Here is a 22,265-nt window from a genome sequence, read left to right as displayed (position 1 = left end):
ACTTCATTTTATGTACTAGTATTAGTATGTATGTACTGTAGTGGCTTATTTACCCATCTAGCAGATACAAGAGTCGTGTTTGTGTCCACCTGATGACTGTGAAGTTCACTCTGCTTTTAGCTCTGTTTTTGTCTCCTCCAACTCCTGAGAAAAATATTTGACCCTTCAGCTGCTTAATGTTCCACTTCTATCACCAGCTAGTCTCTAACTGTGTCTGACGGTTGTTTGGTGCTGGGTAGGTCGTGTCCAGCGGGTTTATCACATTTTACTTGCTGAAAAAAGAAACCATGATCCAAAATAGACTAAAATGCTGCATAGAGCTGAGGGGAACTGCAGAGTTTGGTGACAATCCTGTGGATTTGTCACAAAGGACACCTTTAAACCCTCCACATCCAGAAGGATGTTTAAAGTATAACAAGTGAAGTATTATGTCCATACTCTGTCTCATACTGTGATCACTGTACTGTGTGTTTCATATAAGCTGTCACCAGACTAATGCCTCATGATTGTTCATTTAAGAGATTCTGTCGTGTTGTGGTGTTCTCCTGCTGAAAACCTAACTCAGCTCCTCAACGGCCAAAGTTTCCTGTTTCACAGTTTGAACTCATGTAGTCGACACTCTCTCATTCACTCACCACCAGTTTCATGCATCGCATATCTCTCGGGGGGGATTTTAAGAAGGTTTTCTCCCCCCGATGAAAACATCACTCAGCTGCTAGTCAGCCCAACTCCGAGCTTTCATAAAACTTTCATAACAGCAAATGAAGGTCTGCTTCCTCTCCCGTTCCCTCAGTTTCCTCCCTCATACATTAACATTTAGGCGTTTATCTAAAATGCCCTAAAGCACCACGCCTGCACACATGTGAGCCACTGAGTCAGAAATAATCTCCTGTCAAACATGTGATGCACATCTTCCAAATGTAACAATTCAATCCTTCAAAACCTCCCCAAAAAATCTTACATATATAAAATCAACAGTCATGTCTTTAAAAGTCACAAACAGTAACTACCTGAGTCACCATCTACACACCTTTCAATGTCACATTTATTCATTTAGCTGACGCTTTTATCCAAAGCGACTTACAATTGCTTTATGTGTCAGAGGTCGCACATCTCTGGAGCAACGAGGGGTTAAGCGTCTTGCTTAGGGACACATTGGTGTCTCATAGTGGATTCGAACCTGCGTCTCTCACACCAAAGGCATGTGTCTTATCCAATGCGCCATGAGTTGGTGTCACTTGATACAGAGCCATTGCTATAATTCAGTGTTTAATTCGACAATTATGGTTTTGGAATGATTTTGTCAATCAAGCTCTTTGCCCTCTATTAACTTGAAAAATGGTTTCGATTTGGTGAAAAAACACATTTCTGACTTCTGCAGAAAATGCTAAAAGTCCTCCAGAAACCACAAAATGTGTTGCTCATCATTTCCGAAGTAACACATGGATGTGCCTATCAGCAGGACACATGACAAAGGACCCTAATAAAAAGGTTTCAGGTGGCTGCTTGCTGATCTGCCACTGCTGTGTTTAAGGTAAAATAATGAACATGTGTTAAGGAGGAGTGGCTTTGGACAGAGGCATGAAGGAGGAGGTGGGATTTTTCAGGTGGATACTTTAAAACCTAGGTGTCTCTTGCTAGTTCTCCAGTGTTACAGACGTGCTCAAATTTGTTGGTACCCTTACAGCTCATTGAAATAATGCTTCATTCCTCCTGAGAAGTGATGAAATTAAAAGCTATTTTATCATGTATACTTGCATGCCTTTGGTATGTCATAGAATAAAGCAAAGAAGCTGTGAAAAGAAATGAATTATTGCTTATTCTACAAAGATATTCTAAAATGGCCTGGACACATTTGTTGGTACCCCTTAGAAAAGATAATAAATAATTGGATTATAGTGATATTTCAAACTAATTAGTTTCTTTAATTAGTATCACACATGTCTCCAATCTTGTAATCAGTCATTCAGCCTATTTAAATGGAGAAAAGTAGTCACTGTGCTGTTTGGTATCATTGTGTGCACCACACTGAACATGGACCAGAGAAAGCAAAGGAGAGAGTAAAGAAAATAATAGACAAGCATGGTAAAGGTAAAGGCTACAAGACCATCTCCAAGCAGCTTGATGTTCCTGTGACAACAGTTGCAAATATTATTAAGAAGTTTAAGGTTCATGGAACTGTAGCCAACCTCCCTGGGCGCGGCCGCAAGAGGAAAATCGACCCCAGATTGAACAGAAGGATAGTGCGAATGGTAGAAAAAGAACCAAGGATAACTGCCAAAGAGATACAAGCTGAACTCCAAGGTGAAGGTACGTCAGTTTCTGATCGCACCATCCGTCGCTTTTTGAGCGAAAGTGGGCTCCATGGAAGACCCAGGAGGACTCCACTTCTGAAAGAAAAACAGAAAAAAGCCAGACTGGAAATTTGCTAAAATGCATATTGGCAAGCCACAATCCTTCTGGGAGAATGTCCTTTGGACAGATGAGTCAAAACTGGAGCTTTTTGGCAAGTCACATCAGCTCTATGTTCACAGACGAAAAAATGAAGCTTTCAAAGAAAAGAACATCATACCTACAGTGAAACATGGAGGAGGCTCGGTTATGTTTTGGGGCTGCTTTGCTGCGCCTGGCACAGGGTGCCTTGAATCTGTGCAGGGCACAATGAAATCTCAAGACTATCAAGACATTCTGGAGCGAAACGTACTGCCCAGTGTCAGAAAGCTCTGTCTCAGTCGCAGGTCATGGGTCCTCCAACAGGATAATGACCCAAAACACACAGCTAAAAGCACCCAAGAATGGATAAGAACAAAACGTTGGACTATTCTGAAGTGGCCTTCTATGAGTCCTGATCTGAATCCTATCGAACATCTATGGAAAGAGCTGAAACTTGCAGTCTGGAGAAGGCACCCATCAAACCTGAGACAGCTGGAGCAGTTTGCTCAGGAAGAGTGGGCCAAACTACCTATTAACAGGTGCAGAGGTGTCATTGAGAGCTACAGAAAACGTTTGATTGCAGTGATTGCCTCTAAAGGTTGTGCAACAAAATATTAGGTTAGCGGTCCCATCATTTTTGTCCATGCCATTTTCATTTGTTTTATTATTTACAATATTATGTTGAATAAACAATCAAAAGAAAAGTCTGATTTCTATTAAATGTTGAATAAACAATGGTGGATGCCAATTACTTTTGTCAGTTTCAAGTTATTTCAGAGAAAATTGTGCATTCTTCGTTTTTTGTGGAGGGGTACCAACAAATTTGAGCACGTCTGTACCTACCCCAGCTTTAACTGCTGGTAGAAAATGGGTTGAGAGGAGTCTCCCAGCGAAATTCACCCCGACCTCTTCCCTACAAACTTTTGTGGCACTCATGACATTGTCACACAATGCACACACCAAAGGTCCTTCTCAGGAAACAGTTGTTTTAGACATTCAAACAAACAAGAAATGCTGTCATTTTTCTTAAGAGAAAAAAATCGACCCTCACATACACTTACCCTCTCAGACATCATTATTCTGTCAGGTCTGATTTCCAAAAATGTCTTTCCAAACCTCCCCAGAAAAGAAGGAGTTTCCATGACAGCATTAATTCTGCATCTACATTATTTTGTGTGCATGTGGGTTTGAAATTGATCAGTCTTGATTGATTGATCATAACTGCTGGACATTGGTGAAACATGGCAGCTCTAAGAAGAAGTCATTGCTTCTTAATTCAAGATTCAACAATTAATTCAAGCAAGATTTGGGAATCTTTGCTTATTCTGAACTGATCTGTAACCAGAAATGACTGTTTAATAATAATAAAGTTTATCCTAGTTAAATATAACATACTATGTTTACATTTTTAAAATTTAAAACAAAATGTTTTAAAGCAGGATACTGCTTTATGCAAACAGCAGTTAGTAAAAGAAAATTTTCCACTAGCTAAACAATGTGTTTAAAAGTCAATGTGTAGCAGTGCAGGGCTCAGTGAACCTTCTCTGGATAAATAAGTGTTAAATCACATTTCATCCTACAAGATTACACTGATGCACACACACAGAACATTTCAATAAACACAGGAACTGCAAAGCAGCACCAACAGTCTGAAGAGTAACAGGAGCTCATTCACACAGAGGGCATGGTTTTCAGAGAGATGGACCTTGGAGGAGGTTATACAAACAGTAGTGGATGAATGAAGAGATAGATGAAGGAATTAACCAATGAGCTCGTGGACATTATGATGAGAAGCAGCAGCAGGGGCCAAAAGCAGACTAAGAGCAAGCAGAAATCTTAGAGCTCATCCTCCAAACCTGATTAACATTCAGCAGACAAACAGCAGAGGCAGATTTAGCATTTTCACACAACATCCCCAAATCACACATTTCATTTTGAATGAAGCGTACCCTTCTGACCTTGTGAAAAATAACAACATGGCCCTTGCCTTCCAGAGGAAATAAACCAAATTTACAATCATTCCCAAATCACAAACTCATTTTGCAGCACTGATCCACTGATTCATCTGCTGTGAAAAGTTGCCAAAAGTCAATTAAACTGCATTTCAACAAGGACGAGTAAACATATCACTCTGCACAAATGATGCAGCCCACGTCTGAGCTAACAATTACCAATATGATCATCCTGTTTAGATTTATAGTTATGGCATGAAGCCGCAGGACTATCAGTTTCATTTTAGTTTAATTTTGAAAATGGCAGAGCAGATTTGTCAGAGTTTGTGTCCAAATAAGTGATACTGAGGGTTTTTCCAAGATTTCCAAGGTTTGTACTCTCACAGCACAGCTGGTATACTGTGCAAATATAACATGTAACGTCATAATTTAAGCATCAGGCCCCTCAGTGTTCAAGCTAAATTTGATCCAGAAAAAGCAAAAGAGCAAAGATAAAACAGAGCTCAGATTCATCACTGCACACATTTTCCTTCAGGTTTCCTTCATCTTTAAATTGCCTTTACACAACGGCAGGAATGGTTTCCCAGGATGCTTCATCCTTCCCCTGCCTTCCTTTTTTATAGACGCCTGTATTGATCCTAATGTCAGTAAGATGTGATTTACTGTTCCACCCAGTGACAGCATGTAAATCAGCGCTGTGGGCTCATTTCTTGGGTTCAAATCGGTTCAACTTTTCTTTTTATCCAACTTTGGACACAGCAAAGCTAGCTGTTTCCAGTCTTTGTACTAAGCTAAGCTTTAACTGTCAAATAAAGGCAGGAATACACCCTAAATGCCTTTAAACAGACAGGGAGGCATCCTGGGTCAGACATTATGTTTGCTGTCACCTACTTGGTCTAACATGTGCTGGCCACATTGTATTTTGAGGGGCCAGAAGTTGCGGTTTTAAGGCAGCTTGGCAAGTTTCGTTTGGAAGATTTTGAAAACACCAGAATTAAAAAAGGTTTATCAACATCTGTTTGGTGACATCCAAACAAACAGCCAGACGAGCAGCAGTGAGGCTGATGGCACAGGCTGCCGCAGCCTCACAGTGTGCTGCAGTGGAGGTCGGGGTTGTTATTATTTGGGGCCTGTCTCTTCTCGTTAGAGTCTACAGAGTATGTGCAGCCGCTGGCTGCCTGACGCTGTAACTGATGACATTTTCAGGCGAGACAAGGGAGGAAAATCAGCTCTGTCAGTAACACAGACCGCATGTTGCTCTCGATCACTCCTGGTCTTGCTCTCTTAAATTCTTCTTTGTTTTCTCTTTATTTCCCTTTCCTCTTGTCCACATGCTCTCTCTCTTCATGTCTGCTGTTCTTATGACCTCTATTTCTTATTTTCATTCTGGTTCTCTGGTTTTATTTCTTCACAGACTTGCCTCTCCTGTCTCATTCTCTTTCATTGGCATAAATATAACATGAACAGAGCTGCCAAAGCATCTAATCACACCCCTGCTTTTGGTCTGTTGCCATCACCTCCTGGCATCAGACTTTCCTTTTTGCTTAACTTTGGTGATGAACCAAAGCAACACACAAAAGCTGCTTTGCTGCCTCAGATGATGATGTTATGATACGATGAATACTATAATAAAACCACAGCATAACAAACTGCAGGCCAAGTGACTGATAAGAGATGATTCAAACAAATGAATAAAAATGACGAGTATGAACAAACCATGATGGTGTGAAACATGAAATGGATCCAAAGGCCTCATTATATGTATGTGTGTGTGCATGTGTGTGATGACGATGATGATGATGATGATAATAATGATGGTGGTGGTGAAAACCAGCAGCCCTCCTCTCACACACACCTTCCTTGCCTGGTCATTGTCTTCAATCTGACCCAGATCCCTGCCGCTGGCCTGAGCAATCCTCTTCCCTGACACCAGATTCCCGACCATCACAGATGCAGGACCAATCTCTGAGGTTACAGATGAGGAGGAAGTAAACGGCGGGGGGGGGGAGACAAAGGGAAACAATATGTGAGATTAGAGAAGACAGCAAACCTTTGTTACTTACTTCAACAAAAGTTGTCTTACATAATTTAGGATTGTGCATAAGATGTCACCGGTAGTTTTAGTTTTGAGAAACTAACTGCATGTTTACCTATTATAAAGAAAGAAATTTCCCCAAGTTACATCAAACCCTTAAAATTAGCTTTACCCATCAGAAAAACTGCAGCCCTGTGGCTCCAACTCCAATGAGCTCCGAGGAATGTTTCCCACCCATATACTCCAGCACCATACCCTCACATAATCATTCTTCCTGTACCTGGCTGTTTCTGCCGGGGTTTGGGCAGGTTGGTGACGCAGGTGTGCGGACACATGAGCACGTTGCAGGGGTGCAGCGACCCCTCCAAGAAGAGCTGCTTGGTCTCTGACAGGTGGATGCCACCCAGGGGAGTCTTGGGCAGAGTGTTGGAGGGCACCAGAGCCAGGCAGTACACCCCCACCTGATGGATGCTGTCTATCGCCTGGAAAGTCGTTACGTGTTTAGAAAAACACTTTATTCATATTTTTAAGATGATGTCATTCCTGTTGAAAAGGTTGTTGGGGTGAGACAGCACAGTGCGAGGTGTAAGCATAAACCTTCAGTTAAGGGGATTATCTGAATAATGTGATGGCTTTAGTGGTTAGATTTTATATTCACACTTACTAGCACAGGTTAAGATCATCATTTAAGATTCACTGTTTTCCAGGAAATTAAAGTGTTAATTTCTGTGTCTTTAAGGACGTATGTGCAATTTCAAATTAAATGACAGAAGTTTTAACAAATGACGTGTGTGTGTGTGTGTGTGTTTGTAAATCTGCATGTGCATAGAAATCTAACAAAACAAGACCTCCTAAAAAGAAAAAGACAAAAACTATTTGACGACTGCCCTTTGAAACATTATATATAACTGTTAATCTATTTTCCTACTGTACAATTTGAACTATATATTTTCCATCAGATACAGCATTTTTCAATATTTTGACCAAAAACGAATGCTTAACAGCAGCCCAGAGGGCCCATCGCGCACATCTTTCCCCAGTGCTGTCACAAAATATTACACCACACTCTGTCATCTCAGCCTCGATCTAAATGCCGAGTTTGTCTATAGCCAGACAAACTAAATGGAAAAACAGCCAGGCAGTATCTGTGGTGGTAAAGGAATAAAGAGATTTGGTTTTATAGCAGCCGTAAAAATGCAGACGGCTTTTATAGTGTCACCGCAGTCGCCACGCCGGCTTAGGGAGATGTAGAGCTGGAGGTCGGACTGAGATTTTATCTGTTCATGCACAGTATGAATGTACAGCACAGTATCATACTGTATGTGTGTGTGAGTGTGAGAGAGAGTCTGACCAAAGAGCCAAAGAGACAGAAATGTGGTGTGAAAGAATGTGTGTGAGCTGTGTGTCTTTTTGAGGTGGCTGTTAAAATGTGGCTCTCTGGCGTGCATCCTAGGTGACCGTTTTCCTGAGCTGGGTTGTGTTAAAGGAGAAGGCTGGTGTTATTCAATAGTTTTCTTATAGTCAACAAATCCCATGAAAAGACCAAAACCAACAATGTGTTAGTACATCTCTCAATGCTTTCTATCTTCTCCACCCTGTCTGTGGCATTAAGCTAGTAACCCATTGGTTCCTACTAAAGATGTAAATCTTTAATAAACACCTCACAAACATATAGTTTCATTTAAAAAGACAAAATAAATAATTTCCTAAAGCAGCTGCTCACAGCAGTTTTTAGAAAATGTTACCCAAAGGTGCTACTGTAAGGCACTATCTTCAGTGGCGGATTAATCCACATGCGGTGCTCTAGTGAGTATTTGGGGCAGCGGGACGGAATATGTGGGACTTAAAGTACAGTGTGTGTTCATGGGGATAAAGGAACATGTGGCTCACTGATGTGTTTAAATAGTTTTTGAACACACAACGTACTTGTTAGTAATACGTCACTGTTCCCTTTTGTCTGTTATTTGCTGAGAAAATACAGACTGCTGCCAGACTCATGATTCAAGTTGTGCCTGTGTAGTTATTATAGCCATTAGTCTCTGATGTCTTTATACTGTGTGACTGGGTCTGTACTGTGTATATGCTGAGCGTAAAATGTGTGAATGCGTGTGTGTACCTGCAGAACTCGGCTCATCCACTGGAAGCTGTCTTCCTCTGTGGAGTCGGGCCGCTGCTCTGCCACGACCACAATCCTCTCATCATGAAGCACTGTGATGGAGAACACTGCTATCCTGAAACACAAACACACAGTGTCAACACGCTTCTTAGCTAGATAACATTATGAACTGGGGACACTTCGGTGGTTTATCAGCGTCACAGAACAGACAATCCAGGGAACAAAGGCTCCTCTTGGCTCTGCTGTCTCTGCAACAGTCTAACACACAGTGTATCCACACAATGGATGGTTGTGTGGATGGTTAATCCTCCATTATTCAGTCTGATGTAGCCTTCTTAGTCATTTTCGAGGCAGGGGTGTTAAATAAGCAGTCTATAGTTTACAAAGAACAATAGTCAATACTGAGAAATACTTTCGGTTTATACAAAAATAAGTGCTGGCCAGGTGTCCTGACGCAGGAGAACAATAGGAAAAACATTTCCAATACATGATATATGAGTTCTCTCCAACAATTATATTGTTTTGCTTAAGTAGACCTCAGAGAACAAATCACAATCTGGATTTACGGAGGAGCTAAGTTAGCTATCTTAAAGCTACCATTAGTCCTGCTCACACCGTGAGTCCAGTATTTTTCATGTTTCAAGAGAAACATGAGACATTTTAAATGAAGTGGTGGTACATGTACTCAATTTTAAAGAGGTGGTATTCTGCTCATTTTCTGGTTCCTATTTCCTATCCTATTTAGTGGTTGTCCCAGAACAGGTTTACATGGTTTCATTTTCAAAAAACACCATATTTTTGTCATACTGCACATTGCTGCAGCTCCTCTTTTCACCCTGTGTTGAAGGCTTCGTTTTAGCTATGGAGTGATGCATCTTGTCTCTAAATGATCTTTGTTGGGAGTTGCACATGCGCAGTTCCTAGTTAAGAACTACTAGCCAATCCGGTAAACACGGCTTCAGTTCAGCTGTATATTTCTTTACCAGCTTGGCAACATGGACTGGAGCGAGAGTTTCAGAGTGGTGAGTTATTAATCTGTAGCAAAAGTATCTTTCATCCATAAAGTTTTAACTGAGCTCTGTCTCTACATCACAGGAACATCTTTATGTCCACTGACTGCCTGGAGGGTAGCTAGTGTTTGGAAGGGAGAGGAGAGCTGTGTGCTGCAGCTCACTGTTTTTCCACCGCTGTTTTTGAGGGCGTGTCAGACTAGCTGTTTGGCGAGCGTTATATGAGGCACATTTAGCTTTCATCTCTGTGACGTCACATCAAGCTGTTTTCAGGCAGTTCAGAGCAGAGTTTTCTGTGGGAGATGGGAACTCCCTTTGGGCTGGACTTTGGGCTTTTTCACTTTGCAAACCTGTTACAGGCACAAAAAAGATATATAACTCCATAAAGGAGAGGGGAAAAGCCAAAAAGCAGAATACCACTTCGCACAATTAATCTTGAAGATACAAAACATGATCAGCTTATTGAATATGATGTATTGTAATAACTTAAACTATTCAGTGGTATAAAGTAGTGAAAAAGTAGCTCCATAGACCAACCACAACACTAAAACACTGGCTACACTTAAAATGCAAACATTTTTACTCTGAGCACAGCTATAAGAACAGAACAGCAGAGATATGGATCAAAAACAAACAGGACTAACGTTGCACCAACCACCTACCTGCCCCTGTAGACAAACTTCATGGGCTCCACGGCAAGCGCCGTCGCAACGATGTCGTCAGCATTGTGCCGACGCCCCCCGACCACCATCAGACCGTCCATCTTCCCTGCCACAAAGATCAGGCCCGCAGGTCCGATGAATCCCAGCAGGCCGGTCCTGGTGAAGGGAAACTCACTGATGGGAGCCCCGTTGTTGGACGTGGGGAAGACCTGGGTAGTTTTTTTTTAAGACAGAAGGTGATAAAAGGTTTATAATTAAACAGGAGAACCAAGTGATCATTTAACCAAACTATTCACACACTCACCTCAAAGGTGTTCTTGGTCATGCCGGACAGACCGTAGTACGAGGTTCCCGTGGCAACAGTACAAATGCACAACTCTCCAATCTCATCAGTTTTACAGAGCTGAGGAACACCTTCAGGCTTCACCACACACATCATAGCTACACACAGAGAGAACAGGGGAAGAACCGCTGTGATTTTAGGAATAAGTAATTATTACAATGTTAAGGATTTGAGTAATTTTACATGAAATTTCCTTTGTTAAATACCACAAAATAATTAGGAAATGAATGTTTTCAAGTTACTCGAGTAACTTGAGTAAAATGTACTCAAGTATCCAAATAAAAGGTTCTGCTTTCATGTTTTCAGATCAGTTGAAAAAAGGATTGATCAATTGACAAAAAGAGAAAATAGGAGAAGGGAAAAAAGAAAAGCAAAGCAAAAGAAAGAATTTAAGAAAGAAATAATGAGTGACAGGAGAACAGACATACAGTAAAAGTTTGGTACCGGTTGACAAAATTCTCAGTTTTTGTTGCATCACTTTGATTCATCAACATAAGTCAAGATTTTGGAATAATTTACCCAACAGCAGTCACATTTATCTTATGATGAATGAATGAATCTACAAAGTAACTCCAGTTAATGGATAAATAGCAGAAAGTACAAGCTTCTCGCTCTAAATAGTAGTGCAGGAAAAGTAGAAAGTCTTCCAAAAAACAAAATACTTAAGTCAAGAAACCAGAACCTCCAACTGTAGCTATGTTCAAAACCTTCTGGGAGTTATCATTTTGGGAGGTCCAGGTCCAGGTACAGTATTAGCACCTGCAACATCCGCCTCACCTCCGGGCATGACGGATCCGACATCCTGCAGCGTGAGGACAGACAGCTTCTCCTCTGAGTCGACCCGGATCACGCCATGACTCAGACCCTGCATGGACAGCACGCCACGACCAGGAGGGGTGCTGCCCTCTTCCACAGGTCTGCAGGAGGGATCAGATGACATGGAGGCTATTGGAGTGCTGTTTATCTTTGTGAGAATACATTTTCTATCCTGAGTGTGGACAGTTTATGGGAAGTGACAATATCTTGGATGGTAACCGAACATTTGTGGGAAGGTGAAAACAGTTTTGTAAAGGGAGAACATTCTCGCTAGGTGAGTTTTTGTTTTTTAAACTGAGGATATTATTGGAAAGTGAGGACATTTTTGGAAAGTTCAGAAACTTCTAGCTGTACTGTTATTGCAGCCTGCTGCATATCAACAAGGGTCCTCACAAGTACAGTTGTGGGCATGTGTGAGTCCTGTTTTTGTGAGTTTAAAAGCAGCTCTTTAATAAAATAAAGTCAGTTCATTACTACCACACCCGCTGAGGCAAAGTGCTATTTATTAGCCTGTGTGTGGGGCAAACACACACGCACACACACACACAACTTTGAAAACACACACACAGGGATTTTACAACATGGAACAAAAATTACAACGGAGGCGTGAAAGAAAGTCGCCCTGGTTTGACTGTAATGTGGATTTTAGATGTTGAACTACAGCGTGGACGATGAAAGAGGCAGAAAGTTCTAAGTTTAACATTTCAAAAGCCAGAAAACTGTAAAGGTTTAATGGGTTAAATTAAGAACAGGATATAGTGGAGGGAGAGTGAATATACTAATCTAACTCATTTACTGAGGAAAGTAATTAAACATATCACGTAAAATAACAGCAAAAATCATTTCAGTATCAAACTGTAAAATAAAGTGAAAAGTGGTTTGCAGGGGATAAGGACATAAAATACATTTTATGACGTGTTATAATGATTTTTGTTCCATCGATCCCTAATTATGGTGACAACCTGACCGTATATTAATTAAGTACATTTGGAATTGTACACTGAACTTCTCTACAGTCAAAGACAGATGATTTGGGTCTGTGTGTGTCTTGTGATGTTTAAAGTGTGCACCAATAAAAAGACACATGTTTTTGAGATGAAACATCCATCCAGTGTGTGTGTGTGTGTGTGTGTGTGTGTACGCACCTCCTTATAGCTACAGTCAGAGCCTCGGGGGAGCTGGCACAGGGACATATGACCTCCGGCTTTAAACCTTTAGACTGGAAGACGTTGAGGAAGGCGTCACAGGATGAGATCGACCCTGAGAGACACAATTAAAAAGTCAGCGCTTCAGTGAACGTGCACCGCAGCAGAAGGCACAGGGGAAACAGCTCAGTACAGCTATTCTTGATGTTATTACTGTAATTTAAGTTTTAGTTGGGATGAGCAGATTTTGTGGGCTTCCCAAATCTTTTTAGAACTTTGTCATAAAATGTTCAAATGTGAGGCTGTCATAGAGAACTTTCTGAAGTAATCTGGGTTTATTTCTTCTTTTTGAGCACTAGTGATGTTGGTAATTCTGACCCAAGGAGGTGGTTTCCACTGGGTATGGGGCAGAACTTAACTGTCCTGGGTTTTACCTCTTAGGCTTTGTTGCTTAACAGATGACACTGTATAGTTAGGATACTGTCTTAAAATTACAATAAAAATGACCGACAATCAAAGCTGAGACAATAAAGGACATGCTCTGTTTACATAAATATTCAAAAAAAAATTAAATACACTCCTCCACACACTCCTGAACCCAGACCAGTATCATTGGTGCTGGTCAAACTGGGTTGAATATCCATGGTCCTCAGAGGATGAACCCATTTGTTATTAATCAGTCTTGATAAGCTTTACTAAATCGCCATCCACAGTGCACCCTTTACATTTTTAGAGTGTGAGCTCTTACAGGGATTTGAACCGTCAGCCACAACCAGCATGCGCAGGGAGCTCAGGTTTACATCTCGCTGGTCCCGGTGGGCCACCAGAGCCCAGTGCATATCCCGCGACTTCACACACGCCACCTTGGCTACACAGAAAACACACACCAACATCCCACATAAATTTATACTCATTTAGTCACTAGAAACTCACATTATCATAAAATGGCTTAACACACAGCTTGTGATATTGCTTAAGTAGCTCCGTGGATTTCAGGATGTTAGCGGTCACACACAACAAATGGCAATTCATTGTAATAAAAATCTATTAACGTGACAAGAACCTTAAATGTTGCGATAGTGTTGTTGTCAATGTGGGTCTGAAATACTGTAGTTTGTCCTAAACACTTACATCACTTAAGAGTTTGTGTCTGCTTTATACACTCAGCGAGACCGTTTGATTTCTGTTCAACAGTTACGTCACATTTAATTCTCAGTGATTGGAAACATACAGTATAATAAAATCCAATTTACGACTCTGTGGCAGAGAGGAGAAAATTCATCTCTGAGCCATGTAATAAGTTTTTGGTGCTGTTGTATTGGATCATACTGAGTAACAATGTACTAAGAGGTGTTTCTAGTATTTGTTTGTAAATTGGGGTTATGAAAATATCAGAAACTCCTTTAAATAAAATAAAGTCCACAATCAAACCAAATCTGCTCAAAATCTGATCTGCTGGACATAAACCCAACATAAAATACAAAACGACAGAAAAAGAGGCTGAGCGACATTTCTCAGTTTGGGTTGATTTTGTTACCTTTGTACTGGCAGGCTTTTTGGATCCAGGACAGAGGGTTGACCTTCATGAGGGCGTAGGGAATACTGATGACATGCATCATATTCATTACACTCTGGCAGACAGAGGCAGAAGAAAAGACAGTGACGGATGCTGCAAGACAACTTGTTTTTGTACCTTTTGAAGTTGAAATTTGTATGACTTGTTTTAAAGATGGACAAATTCTGTTTCTATCAATATTTAACTCTACGCTTGCTAACTTTGGGATTCAAGTAGTTTTGATGACAGCATTAAAATAATTTTCTATGTGTGTCAGTTTAATTTGCTTTCATTTTCTCATTCATTGTTTGAAACGATGAAGCAGGACAGTGAAATGTTAAAGAGTGTTTTGCTTACTGTCAGGACAGCGTGCCACAGTCCTACATCCTTCTTGAAGTCTAATACATTCACTATGGTCTCAGCTGGACAGCGAGAGACAGACAGAGAGTGAGAAACAACACATAATTGTTGTACAATTCTACAGTTTCATTGTCTCAGAAATATTAAGAAAAGTATTCTGCACTCCTGACAGCCATCGGTGGTGGAAGGAACTTCAAAAGTGTAAATGTGCGTGTTACCTTCTGTGTATGAGCAGGACTGTGTGAGGGCCTGGCAGTGTGTGAGCATGGCTATCCTCATCACCGTCACACCGAGGACGCTGCCGTCCTTACAGGTCTTATACTGGACGGACAGAGACAGACAGTAAATGGGCAAGTGTACATAAGAGTAGTGGTCAACCGATATGTGTTTTTCAATGCAGATATCACAACCAAGAAAAATAACGTATAAGTCCATTATTCCCCGCACAGAACAATCTCATATAAATGTCATCTTAGCCAGTAACATGTTTAGATGGATTTTATTAAGAAATATAAGAAATAGAAAAATACATTAGGTTCTGATGTATATTTTAGAACGTGAGAGTGTTTAGTGAGTGGGGTACAGTTCAGTTCAGTGACGTCATTCAGCTACATTATTCTATACAGTATAACAATACATACATTTAACACAATATATATTTAACGCTAGCCAGTAATAACTTTAGATTAGATCTGCAGTCATTTAGGATGACACATTATATATACATAAATAAATGCCAGATATCAGCCTGTTTTATCGGTCTATCACTACTTACGGTGTGTCTCAAGCTCAGTGATTGTTTTGGTTTTTTGATTATTACTGAAATACATATGGGAAAAGGAGGACACAAAGAAAACACTGCTGACTGCAGTTTACAGTTAATGAGGTCCTCTTGTGATGGGGACAGCTCTGTAGCTTTGCTTTAATAAGGTTAAGCCAAACTGTTTTTTGGAATGGAATTTTTTAAACCCAATTGAAATGTCATTATTAGGAACAATATTAACATTGGACGTTAACACTGAAAAACCCTAGGATTGTTTTTTAATGGAATAAAAAAAATGTAATTTCAAATTTGTGAATCTAACTTTGTATTACCAATCCAGGCGACTTTCATGCTGTTTTCAAGTTTACAATTGTTATTGGTGTACTGTACATTGGCAGGGTTCTTATAAGTATAGGACAAGCAATCACACATTTCCATCATTATTTCATATTTTGTTGAGCCGTTAGCAACAGCCCACTTACATCTAAAACATTCAACACATCCAAACACAGGCGTCTGTGTTTGTAAGTAGACAGCTGCTAACAGCTTAATAAAAAGAAAAAAATGTGAGCAAAACGACTGAGAATGCCCACCCCTCTACCTATATGTGAATTCAGTGATCTTGTCTTTTGGCAGGTACATCCCTGAGAAACTTCAAGAGATAAAATATAATGATGACCTCTTTTGTTTCTGGTGGTGCCAGAGCTAAACTCCTGTTATGTGAAATTATACATTCATCTTGAGACATTGCGATAACAATATTAATATGTTGTTGAGTCCGAAAAACTAAAATGTGCTGCAGAGTCGACAGGAGATTCTTTCGAAAATAAGATCTCTGTCTGAAAAGTCTTTCTGACAAATATCTGCTGGCATGAAAACATAACCCATAACGGGCTGCTATTAAAGTTGTCAATCATGTTGAGACATCTTACAAAAAAATTTAAAGACTTTTATAAAAAAAAACAAAAAAAAACAAAGAGAAATTTCTTTGAGTCACAGTAATTTCATCTGTCTTGGCTGTCTGGGGCCTCTGTTACAAACAAAAGGTCGAACATTTTATCAATCACCCTTCTTCTTTCATCATTTTCCTTTCGGCCTTTTTTCAATCTTCGGTGCAATCAAGGAGACATTTCACCTTGCTGACGGTGTAATTACTGCCCGGGGGCTTAAAGGGACATCAAATTCAAATCAACCAGACGAGATAAATGCATTAACCGGCAGAGAAACAGTGAAACCGCCATTCGGCTGCAGTGTAATTCAAATCCTAAAGACATTGAGCACTGCTGATTTCCATTCATAAGGAAGGAATGCCTGGAACTACATGACTGGAAATGTGTTAGTGCTTGTGTTTGTATTAGTGTGTGGGTGTGTTTTACCTCGATGTAGGCAGTGTCCTGGTTAGCGTCTTTGATATGTGGGAACCAGTCTCGGGGAGGTTTGGAAAGGTGTTTGGATTCTGTGACGAACCACAGCACCTTGGGCCAGCCTGGACACACAGGGACACAAAACAAACATCCTAATGACTCCAATGTCTAGAAAAGATTCCTGCCATGACCCTGCCTGCTCCAATACTGTGGCCAGTTGTTGTATTTTGGGGTTCTGGGATATTTTTCAATATCAACATTCATGGTTGAAATTCACAGGCTAGTGCCAGGATTTGGTTTGGATTTAAGATCAGGGGTCTGATCAGATTTACCAAGTAATCCAAGTCTCAAGTTGGCTGAGGTTACATGAATCTATAAAGAGTTCTGACATTTATGACACACGAAATCCAGCCAGCTCCACCTTAGACAACCTAACATTACATTTATGCATTTGGCAGACGCTGTTATCTAAAGCGACTTACATTTGAGCTACAACATACAAGAATCAATAAAGAATCAATAGAGTAAGAGATCTACAAGTGACAATAAATACTTGTAAGAGCAGCAATAAATACTAGTAAGAGCTGTTAGCATGAATGGCATCAAGGGGGTAAATACCTAGGGAAAGAAGTAAGAGTTAACGAATAGTGCACTCAATTGAGAGAATTGTATGGAGCTTGGTAGGCTTGTTCCACCATCGTGGAGTTACAGCCCAACTGAGATTGCGTTGTGTGTAGGGATGGCAGAACCAGGCGGTATTCGTTGGAGGAGTGGCCGAGAAGGAACGTCAGGGTGGCTTACTGTGTAATTTAGGGCCTGATTTTTCTTATGTTGTGAAGAGCAAAGCGGAACGACCGAGAGACAGCAGCAACATGGTCCAAGAAGGACAGCTGGTCATCAATCACGACACCCAAGTTTCTCACCACCCTGGTTGGAGTGATGGTTGAGGAGTCAATCTGTAGTTTGATGTTATGGTGTATAGATTGCTAGGCTGGAATGACCAAGAGTTCAGTCTTAAAGGGATTTAGTTGAAGGTGGCAAGCCTTCATCCATGCAGATATGCCACAGAGGCGGTGGGGTCGTCTAGCGTGAAGGATAGGTAGAGTGTCATATCGTCTGCGTAGCAGTGGTAAGACAAGCCATGTAAGCGAGATATCTGTCCCAGCGAGGTGGTCCATTGTAAAAAAGAAAATGGACTTGCTTCACATTTAACATGACACCTGCAAACAAGCTGTCGTGGCTCGGTGTCTCCAGCAGCACCAAAGATGGTTCTGTTGGGAATAACTACTATGAAAAGAATAACTAATTGTGCTTGGATAAAAGACAAAACCATTGGATGTGTAATAGGGCATCTTATTTATTGAGCACTGTAGTACTTTTAGCACAGCTTTAAGAGTATGACACATGTATGACTGCAATTCACAGCACAAATTATTTGAGCTGTTGCAAATAAAACCTTTGAATCTTACAAGTTTTCTGGGTAAAATCTTTAAAATTCAAGTGGCATGCACAGAAAACGTGGATGTTTTGACAAAATAAAGCAATAGTGCAGAACAAATTACAAGGCTTCCATTTTATTCTTAAGAAGGCTTTCCATGTGGCATTTAAATTCAAATGTGTCTGTTGTTCTCATTAATAGGGAATTAAACTTTGTGTTGTTTCTGCAGTAAGTGGTTAATTTAGGTCAACATTGCCCAGTTTTACAAAGCATTAATTTGGCAGACTCTTTTGTCCAAAGCATCTTACCTTGGGAGGCATTTAGGGGTTCAGTGATTTATACAGCAGAACACGAGTGAATGTAAAATCCTGAGTATGTGAGGGCTGTTAATGTCTGAATTAATATTGCTGCTCCTTCCCAGGCAGTGAGACAGAAGAGACAATCAGCCATGTGAATGTGATGAGTCTAAAGCCTGCTGATCAATAAGCGGAGCACTCCACCTTAATAAGACACACACACACACACACACACACTCCTAAATCCATGCTGAGTGAGGAGCAGTAAAGCTGGCGGCATCATGTTGCTATTTATACATCCATTACTGAAAGCAAACAGTCGTTATTAATCACTAGGAGATTCTCTCTCTTTCTCTCTGTCACTCTCTGTGTTCACTGCTAATGTCTCCCTGTTCTCAATGCATCGGGTCTCCTTCCATCCATTCGCAATTCTGCTTCACGGATTCCCTCTCTTTCGGTTTCTCCTCTCCCTCTATGTCTCTCTATTCCCCTGCCCTCCATTACTCAGACTAGCTGTCTGCTGCCATCAGTCTGTCCATTCATCCTACTGAGAGAGACAGGAAAGCTGTGCTGAAGCAAGTGAGGCACGGCTATACATTGACCTTTGACCTCTGTACTCCAACTGTGTGTGTGTGTGTGTGTGTGTGTGTTTTGAGTATTCAGTGTGTTTGTCACATGTATTTACTGAGTTAGGGTGTATTATTACTGCCACGTAAAGTCATTATTAAAGTATTTCTGGTCCATTCTTTTTTGCCCATTTATCTTTAATTTTATCAAATTCTATGTATTTATGTAAATCATTTTGAATCACTTTTTTCAATTGTGTGTTGTTTCGATGGACTTTAATTCTTGGATGTTTAGTTGGAACATTTCTGCACTAGATGCTCCACTTCTGTACGCTCCAGATTTAGGGTTGGAAGCCCGTCATGTCTGATTTAGGCCACTTGATGATCCGTCTGCATCATTTTAATTTACATTTTGCACTTCTTTTATTCTTTAAAATATTCTGCCACACGGGTGTACTGTATACTGCTATTTTTTGAAAAGTAACACAGAGAAATGGCTGCAGCAGAAAAGTTGATCCACTTATTTTACAGTTATAACAACATTCTAAGGTTGGACTTAAGTATTTAGCTATGACAGCTGCCTGATAGTGATAATATGATTTGCATGAGGTGTCTTTGTTTCAGTTCATATGATGGTATTGACTGTATGGTATTTTTATAAGGGAAAAAGGAGTAGATTTTGGCAAGAATTCCCACAAATACTAGGATCTTGATTCTTGATATTTGATACTACTGTGTCTTTGAACACAGAAGTTGTCACTCCATGCCAGTATGTGTGATGATAGGCAGTGTGTGTGTGTGTGTGTGTGTGTGTGTGTGTGTGTGTGTGTGTGTGTGTGTGTGTGTGTGTGTGTGAGACCTTTGAACTGTGGGATCTCTCCAGTGGGACTCTTGGGTAACCCTTTATGGCAGGCGTCACTGGTCAGAGCCACTGTAACTCCACAGCTCCCCAACAGAAACCCGATCTGCTGACTGCCGGCATCCTGGAGAGAGACAGAGTGATCAAATGTGATTAATCAACTGGATTGGATCGTAATTCATCAATAACTGCTTCTTTGTCCTGCTCAGCTCCTCCGTTCTATGCAGATATGAAGTAGGAGTCGTTACCTTGCATGTCCAGGGATCTGAAAGTAAAAGTCCTGTTCATTTTCTCATAGAAGAGGTTGGGTGACCGACAGTTGCAGCACATTAAGGCTGACTGTGTTAGAAACTATCTTTAAAACCAAGTCAGTGGACATAAATATGTCAACTACAACTCCAACAATTCATTTCTATACAAAACATCCAATCACAGAGCCTAAAATTCTATTGTGTGCATCGGTGATAAAAACTGATAAAAATGTTTAAAACGATTCACGTTTCAGATGAAGTCAGCAAATACGGTGCAGTGTTTTGTACATTGAGTATATTTTTTTATTATTTTATGTGGAAAATCTGAAAGCGACTCATTTATAGTGCAAGGTGTAAACATACGATATTCCTTATCTGGTATATGTGTTACTGAAACAAGATTACACCAACATATGGATGACCACTTGATATGGTCAATATACCAGCAGGATCTACAAATACATGCTCATATGGCTAAAATCTAAAACAAAATGAGTGTAAGTAAGGAGATAGAACCTTCATTAACAGTATAAAATATGTTTTTGCTATAACAACAGATAATACATGTGGAAAACCAGTAATTCCCCGTTCTGTGTCAGTGTGGTTCAATGAGTCGTTCGCATATGAAACAAGGATGCATAGTTTAAGAAAAACTTTAGAGAAATTCTAAAGTTTAGGGTCTCAATATTTTTCATTTATTTATTTATGTACTTCTACATTTAATTTAATTAATTTATCTTTCTGTTATTTACAGTTTTTTAACTTTATTAATTAATTTCACATGAATTAATAAAAGATTGCAAAGAAAATGTATTAAAAAAAACTTCACAAGGCCACACTCCGACCTCCACTGACTCTGACGCACCCTTTGGCCCTCCTGAGTCCTTCCCAGGGGACGTTACAGTTCAGTGTGATAGCCAATCCAAACTATGACTCAAACAAACCTACAACAACAACAGCAGAGATGTTTCCTCAGAGACATTTGGCTCTGATTACTCCTCTGCAGAGCTCATTGTCCTCTGTACTGCACCATGATTCAAGCCACGGCGCCTTCTGATGACTCATGTTTTTAATACAATCCCCTGGTGAAGAATTAGCTCCATTGACTGGAGTGAATTAGCGCTGTTTGACTCTGCTGCGTGTCTTCTTTTCAACTCACTAATGCTGTTTGACATGAAGAAAAAGAAGAAATGGTCAAAAAACTTCTCTGACTGCCCGAGGTCCAACTAAAGCAACTGAAAACAGACAAGCCCTCCGTCACTTTCTCTCTTTCTCCATCTATCATGTTTGCTTAATTAGATAAACCATGTCATTTAGACAGCATGCTTTACGTTTTGTACAAAAGCTATTCTAATGCAAATTAGCCATGAACATAATGTTCAGTAGATAGGATTGGGTAGACCTAGAAAGATAAAACTTTGCACAAGTAAAGCAAGAATGTTGAATACCAGTTTATGGCCTAGGGACATTTGCACAATGCAACAAAACTAGCAGCAACAATTCCTTTTTTGTAAAGCTGATAAGGTTCAGGTCTGGTTGATGCAGCAACAGAGAGGAGATCATCAGACTCATCAGACTCTTTGCTCTGTCTTGAGTTTGAAAGACAGTCAATGGTACGTGTACTTTAACACACATACACCTAATTTCCTAACAAGTGGTTTGCTGTTTTACTATTGTTATTCATCGTTTTTTCTTCCTTAGTTTCTCTGTAAAAACAGCATGCATGGGCAGAACTCTTGTATTTGGAAGTATGCTTTGTATTGAGACTACTGTGACCACCAATACATTTACATCACTGAATTGTATAACACTGACATATGTTTTGCACAATCTAATTTATTTATATGAGGGGGGCAGAATATTAGAAAACGCCTCTCATTATAAAATCGGAATAAATTAACATCACATAATTTTGATAAGATACACATGACACATCTGTTCAAATGCCCACTGACACACAAACTGGTCTAAATACGTCAGTATTTGATTGAAGTTCTGCATCGTGAAAACTTACCTTCTTAGTCAGTGGTACTTCTATTGGCACAGGGACAACTTCGGCCAGCAGGCAGCCGTAAAAAGCCGTCATAAAGGCTGCAGGGTCGTTGTTTGGGAAGACCAGCGCCACCTAAAAGCAGAAGGAGACAGGAGAGACAAGTTAGAGTTGGGAGGTAAGAGAAGGTAAGAGATTACAGAGTTACAGAGCTTTGTTGTTTTTTACAGATGTGTGAGGAACGAAAAGAAGAACCATCACAGAGTGTGTCATTAAGCTGTCATTCCACCTCGAGACACCAGAACAGGGAG

The 22,265-nt window shown here is 40.3% G+C and overlaps 1 protein-coding gene across 3 annotated transcripts in view; it reads right to left on the bottom strand.

The window, feature by feature from the left end:
• Positions 1–22,265, bottom strand: part of LOC119901686 (disco-interacting protein 2 homolog C) — a 220,763-nt gene that overhangs the window by 21,947 nt on the left and 176,551 nt on the right. For 2 of the 3 annotated variants that reach the window (XM_038717269.1, XM_038717267.1), the window contains exons 10-23: positions 21,979–22,089; positions 19,714–19,837; positions 16,567–16,676; positions 14,646–14,748; positions 14,425–14,489; positions 14,050–14,143; positions 13,261–13,380; positions 12,513–12,627; positions 11,329–11,468; positions 10,513–10,649; positions 10,209–10,417; positions 8,537–8,651; positions 6,701–6,902; positions 6,241–6,350 (exon numbers count right to left, since the gene is read on the bottom strand). In XM_038717269.1, the coding sequence (XP_038573197.1) occupies positions 6,241–6,350; positions 6,701–6,902; positions 8,537–8,651; positions 10,209–10,417; positions 10,513–10,649; positions 11,329–11,468; positions 12,513–12,627; positions 13,261–13,380; positions 14,050–14,143; positions 14,425–14,489; positions 14,646–14,748; positions 16,567–16,676; positions 19,714–19,837; positions 21,979–22,089 (1,755 nt within the window). The remainder of the gene's footprint in view (positions 1–6,240; positions 6,351–6,700; positions 6,903–8,536; positions 8,652–10,208; positions 10,418–10,512; positions 10,650–11,328; positions 11,469–12,512; positions 12,628–13,260; positions 13,381–14,049; positions 14,144–14,424; positions 14,490–14,645; positions 14,749–16,566; positions 16,677–19,713; positions 19,838–21,978; positions 22,090–22,265) is intronic. The other variant, XM_038717268.1, reaches the window with a different exon arrangement.

This window comes from Micropterus salmoides, unplaced genomic scaffold, assembly GCF_014851395.1.
Source record: "Micropterus salmoides isolate LMB-PRFRI ecotype aquatic unplaced genomic scaffold, ASM1485139v1 Ms_hic_scaffold_14, whole genome shotgun sequence".
Classification (NCBI taxonomy): Eukaryota; Metazoa; Chordata; class Actinopteri; order Centrarchiformes; family Centrarchidae; genus Micropterus; species Micropterus salmoides.
The sequence above is the reverse complement of the archived record's forward strand: the minus strand, read 5'-3'. Positions and strand labels throughout refer to the sequence as shown.